The sequence below is a fragment of the Dioscorea cayenensis genome, chromosome 18 (genome assembly GCF_009730915.1).
Source record: "Dioscorea cayenensis subsp. rotundata cultivar TDr96_F1 chromosome 18, TDr96_F1_v2_PseudoChromosome.rev07_lg8_w22 25.fasta, whole genome shotgun sequence".
NCBI classification, from domain to species: Eukaryota; Viridiplantae; Streptophyta; class Magnoliopsida; order Dioscoreales; family Dioscoreaceae; genus Dioscorea; species Dioscorea cayenensis.
Genome location: NC_052488.1, coordinates 20,282,832 through 20,289,099, shown reverse-complemented (window position 1 = coordinate 20,289,099; position 6,268 = coordinate 20,282,832). Strand labels below are relative to the sequence as shown.

The 6,268-nt window shown below is 34.5% G+C and overlaps 1 protein-coding gene across 1 annotated transcript; it reads right to left on the bottom strand.

The window, feature by feature from the left end:
• Window positions 1-596: 596 nt before the first annotated feature.
• Window positions 597-3,995, bottom strand: LOC120281764 (exosome complex component RRP41-like). The gene is made up of 7 exons (XM_039288460.1): window positions 3,804-3,995; window positions 2,954-3,032; window positions 2,092-2,194; window positions 1,871-1,991; window positions 1,229-1,317; window positions 896-1,045; window positions 597-806 (listed from the first exon to the last, which is right to left on the bottom strand). The coding sequence occupies exons 1-7, from the start codon at window positions 3,937-3,939 to the stop codon at window positions 723-725; spliced, it is 762 nt and encodes a 253-aa protein (XP_039144394.1). The 5' UTR covers window positions 3,940-3,995; the 3' UTR covers window positions 597-722.
• Window positions 3,996-6,268: the final 2,273 nt, after the last annotated feature.

Genomic DNA, 6,268 nt, shown 5'->3' with positions numbered 1-6,268 from the left:
TATGTATATATATACCAATGAAATACTAATCCTCAACTTTTAAATTTTTGTTCCCAAAAATATCTATACAATGTAAATAATGAATTATTTTATATATGGTTAAAAGTTTTAATATATATATATATATGTGTGTGCGCGCGCGCGCTCAAATAGATACATATCTAAAATTTTAAATATTAAATGATGATGAAGTGTTAGCATGACTCCGAAATATATTGGTCAAGATCTTGACTTTCCACACGTGTGTGCATATTAAAAAAAAAATTGAGGCAAGATACATGTAAATTTAAGATTTTTAAAATAAGATATATATTATATGTGTGAAAAAAAAAATAAATTATAATTTATGATTTTGAATTCAAATTTTTATCTATAAAAAAAAAAGCACTCACACTCAAGAAGGCGAACTTTCCCACCACTAAACAATGAGAAACTTTCCGACCGGTGGGTGAATAATCAGAAAAACACATGAAATTGACTTTTAAAATTTTTAATCTTGTTAATATGTATCTTGTTCATTCTTGATCATAATTAGAGGCTCTGTTAAAGGAGTAAATATTTTATACTCAATACACCAAATTGTAAACTAAGCATCATGCAGCAATAAAAAAAAAATGATTGAAGGGCAAGGAAATCTCATTGTTTTCAGTGGACAAGCAATCAAGTCAAGGTTAACTATAAATTACAAATACACTCACTCACATAAACAAAGGCAGCAGAGTTCATCCAGCATTAGCTGCTTCTTTGAGACAAGACCTCAAAACATCTGCAAGCTTCAGGCAGGCATCAAGACAAAGCTCCATTGCCTGCCCACAAACATGGAGAACTATAAATGGAGGTATGGAGGGATCAGGAGATTGAAAAAGAAGATTGAAAGAGAATTAACATGTTCAACCTCGTTAATTTTGGCGGTTGACCATTCTCCGGTAAGAGTGAGTTGAGTAACCTCCTTACGAGACGGCATGTATGTGACCATGAAGCTGCCATCTTGAAAGGCTTCCTCTTCCGCTGTTGGGTCTATGACGAGGTTCTTGCCAAAACAAGACTGAGAATAACAAGAGATCAAAGTGGCAATCAACTGAACAGCTTGAAAATTAATTAAATATAACAGTTCCATAAGAAAGCATGGCTTAACTTTTGCATAGTTTGCAAACAATAAGCTGGTGTTTAATTTCGTTAGTAGTAAATAATATCAGCCAATGTACTGAAGAACAGGAATGGTACATACCACGGAAACTGAAGAAACAAGGTCATACATCATAATTCCGGCATCTGCCAAGGCAAGGCTCGCGCAAGTGATGATAACTGGAAGGTCACCTGTGAAACAAAGAAAACAAGTCACTAATGAGTTGGTATTGTGATTCTTGCCTTTTAAAGTTGGAGATTTCATACAGAACTTATTCAAGCACAAATGAACAGAATGTATCTGAAAATGATGTAGTCTATACTCAACATAACTTGACTACATCATCACAAATCACCATGGTGAAATTAAAATAAATTTCACTAGCCAAGATGAAGCATCTACCATAAGCAAGAACTTGAATTTTAGATGAATAAGTGGTAGTCCAAACTTAAGAAATGAATATATTAAAGCAAAGGTTCCAAGAGTAAGAAGGTTTAATGAGATTCTCATCTGCGTGGTTTGGATGCAGATATAGCAACTTGGCTGGTCTTAGCTATCATATGTTGTCCCTCGTAAAACATTTATTTCTAGGTAGGTCGGTGAACACTAAGAAAATATATATCAAGTTTTAGAAGATATCATCCAAAAATGTGACATTGAAAATACCTTTAGGCATGCTACTTTCCAGTATATCCTAGGATTAAGGATAAGGCTTATGAGCTAAACAGAGATAAAAGCACTTACTCCCACCAGATTCCAATACCAGTGCAAAAACATCAACAGTAGTCTTTGGAAAACTCTCTAGTATTATAGCACCTTCTAAAGCTTTATGAAGCATTGATGAATACTCTTTGTTGTCTAATCCCTGAAATACAGATCCAACCACAAGCCAAATACATACATTTTCATGAGTAATGTATAGGCAGAGCCAAAAAAAAAAAAAGCACATTTCAAGAATTCATCACCTGCCCACGGGTAGGAGTTGAAAATGTAGTGAAGCTCACATTACAGTTGAGTCTACCAATGTCACTATACATCATGGCTTTCTTGCTCTCCCTTGGACCAAAACTAGGAACAAAATATTAACCAAAACAAAAGAAAAAGAAAAAGAAAAAGAAAAAGAAAAATCAAAACCAATGAAAAAACTAGTGAGGCAAAGTTCACAATCAATAATGTTGAATCAAATTCATTAACACCCTATCACTTCATCAGAATATAAACATTTAAGAAGGCACAAAAACCTTTCAGCCAATGGCATACCTACTTGGTGATGTCTGCTAGAGTCATTCGGTCGCATGTCATTGCAAACCACGAGCTATGTGATTGATCTATTTGGGTCATTTCAGTTAGCAATTAATCAAAATACTTGTTTCAAATATAAAACAAGAGGGAGACATTAAGATCAACCATATGATGACTATCTTCAATTTTTGTTTAATTTTTCTTGTTTGATAAAACTAGATATTAAGAGATGAGTGCTCAATAAATCCTAAGTTAAGTCTTTTCAAAAACCCCAATACACCATTCACATGACTAACATAATAAATGCTATCAAAATTTGATGCTGCATTGTATCTGTTTCTAATTTTCACACACCAGTAAATTTCTTCCTCTAAGAGGAAAGCAACAAGTCACACTGGTGAATTCAATGACTCAATGCATCAATGAAGAATTCAGGCATTGTGAATAACTTTCTTCACGAGTTACTCCTCGTGCTACAGATAAGTATATTTTCACCATTGTTTACTCAACCTCAATGATGGTGATCCCATTTAAAATATATATATATATATATATATATATATATATAACATTTAAGGTACTCACACAGAAACAATAACCTTTGTTGTTCCAAACTCTGCATAAGCAGATCCTGATGCCGCATTTCCTGCGCCTGTCCTAAGAACTGCAAGACAAGCATCAACAAGAGAAAACATAATAACCACAATTCATTGAAAACAAAATCAAATCTTTTCCTCCCAAAAAGAAAAGGGGGAACATGAAAAAGGATACAACCAAGCAAATCATCAAACAGTTAGTGGGCATAGATTTAATGAAGTGAATCAAACATAAAATACGAACTTTTCATCGAGAAAAAGCAGGAAGAACAATGAATGGCTCAAAACAATAATTCATCAAACAGTTAGTAGACATAAGTTTAATGAAGTGATTCAACAGAATCAAACACAAAATCAATTTTATTTCATTGAAAAAGCAAGAAAACCAAGAAAAGAATTCCAAACAAGCAATTCACCAAACAGCTCGCGCAAATGAAATGATTCAACTGAATTAAACACAAAATCAAATCTTTCTATCTAAAAAAAATAAGAGGAACAGGAAAAAAACTCCAAAGAAGCAATTCATTAAAAAGTTAGCAGATATGAAATTAGTAAAGCATTTAAAGTGAGTCAAGCACAAAATCAAATCTTTCATTAAAAAAAAAGCAAGACGAACAACAAAAAGAACACAAAACAAGCAATTCATCAAACAGTTTGCAGACATAAATTTAATGAAGTGATTCAGCTAAATAAAACACAAAATCAAATCTTTCCACCCAAAAAAGCAAGAGGGACAACAAAACAAGCTCCAAACAAGAACATCATCAAACAGTTCACAAGCATAACTTCACAAACTGAAAACAAATGAAAGGAAAATGTAAGAGAAAGAGAAGACCAACATGCAGGACGGCATTGGTTAAAACCACGACCATCGGATCGAACCCAGTCCTCTTCCTTGAAGATCCTTCTCCGTTGTTGTTGTTGTCGTCTCTCTAAACCCTGAGACGGCGAATACGTTGTCGGAGCCGTAGCCATGTCCCTTCTGTCACTCCCGGCCTGCCTTGTTTGGCCAAAACCCAAAAGAGAACAATACTAAATTCGGGCTAAAACAAAGCCCGGTTTTTCTAACGGATTCGGGCATGCGGGTTATCAGCCCGTTAAGGATAATTAAAAAGATAAAATTTTAGTGTTACATATCATTTTAATTTCTATTTATCAAACTAAAATAATATGGAAATAAAAAAATGTGAATGATAATTATTAAATATTAAATGGTTAATTATAATCTAATATTACTTGTAATTATTATTTTTATTACCATAACCAAGTACTACAACTAATTTGAAGAGATGTCTTTTGAGTTGTATGCCATATAATTGTTTCTCAGCCCTCATGCAGGAGTGAGAGCTAGAAAAAGCTCTCTGAATGAAGAAATTGGGTATCTAGCTTAAATACCAAAGAAAATTTTTTTTTAAGGGAAAGAGCTCACAGAGCTATTTTATTAATTAAAAAAAAACAGTTTACAATCAATCAAGATTACAAATAAGTAGAAATAAAAGCAACAAATACAATAAGAAAACAAAAAAGAAAACACTCACACACTGACTACACAAAAACTAATTAGCAAGCAAATCCTTGGGAACGAAGGGACTTCATCAGCCACTTGGGGAGATATCTTCCACTAAGGAACAGACACACTTCATGATGATTAAGGCCATAAACTACAAGAGATGATGGGGCATTACTCCAGCTTCCTGGGATCAAATGAGTAGCAGGATTGCCCAACTCAGCCAGGAGATCGACGATGAGATGTAGTTGTTGGTCAAGACGCCAGTCATCCAAACGAGAGCCGTTCTGGATAGCTGTAACGATGCTACACTAGAAGACAGGATTGTCTTGATATTAAAATTCCACCTCCAATTGAGCATAACCTGCAAAGCAAAGCAAAATACTTTGACTGCTGCATCCTCAGCAGAGATTACTGGACATCCACAACGGCCAGAGCAAATCAAATTGGACTTTGAATCTGACACTATGAATCCAAGGCCTGCAAAGGAACAATCAGCATTATAAACATAGGCAATAAGTAAAATAGGACTCTCAGCTATAGTGAAGTTATTCATCACAAATCTACTCCTCAAGAGAGGAGACAAGGCCGTCTAATAGCACTTTTCGATACCATCAGGCAATCCAACTCTTCCTCTTTGAAAATTTTGTTACACCTAGCTTTCCATATAAACCACACAGTGGCTGCAATCACTGATTGAATGAAGATATCATTACTTGAGAAACCATGATCTAGCCACAAACCTGAGGAGATCCCATCTGAAAGGTTGATTGGCTTACCAATTTCCAAGCAAGTTAAGCTCCAAATCTGTTGCGTCTTGTGACAGTTAAGAAATAAATGCTCAATGCTCTCAGGAAGTAAATTACAGAATGTGCACATGTTTTGGGGTCCCAGGTTCAACTGATAGAGATATTCATTTGTTTTCACCTCATTATGAAACAGTAACCACATGAAATGTTTGGCCCTAGATGCAGTTCTCAGGCGCCATAACTTACCCCATCCTTCCCAGTTATCACCTGAACACTTACTGTGGTTAAAGAAAGCATATATCTTTGAAGAAAGTTTAGAGCCCCTCGATTTGGGAAACCAAACCTAGTGATTATCCTGTTCATGAATGATATTAATTTGGCCCAAGATATTGTCATTAATAAAAGTACCAAATATTTCCTGCAATCTAGCAATGTTCCAATGTATACCAAAATTTGTAAAGAAGAAAGGACTTTTAGCGCAATCCCTCAAAGCGGTTGATGCAAAGAAGATAAAGCTGGAGGAGTTACTCAACACTGTTAGAAAAAACCTTGACTTTTTTGGGTCCTGAGGAAGCGATGCGAGCGATCCAAGAGAGTGCATGACAAACCCAAATGTCAGCTAGATTTGCTTCATCTCTTCATTTGTTGTGTTTTGATGTAGCTCCAAGGGATAAGTTCTTTACTCCTAGGACCTACACTACTCCTTTATGTGATTCTGTTTCCACTTCTAGTGGATTTTCTCTTTGTATCTCTTCTTTTCTTCTGTTTACTATTGCATTTCTATTTCATGTTTAATCTGGTCACTTTTTCTTTATTGTTTTATTGATATATGTGGATTATCTATCTTTATTAAAAAAAAAAAAAAATCCTTAAACCAAATTCTTAAGATGATAAATCATTTTACATTTTGCTAAACATAAATCGTAGAAAGTTATTTTTAATTTAATTATATTTAATAAAAGGGAAAATTACTGTTCACCCATCGTAATTTTCAAAACTTCCCAAAAACCCCCTCCAACTTTTGTACACCCCGGACATCCCTCCGTTA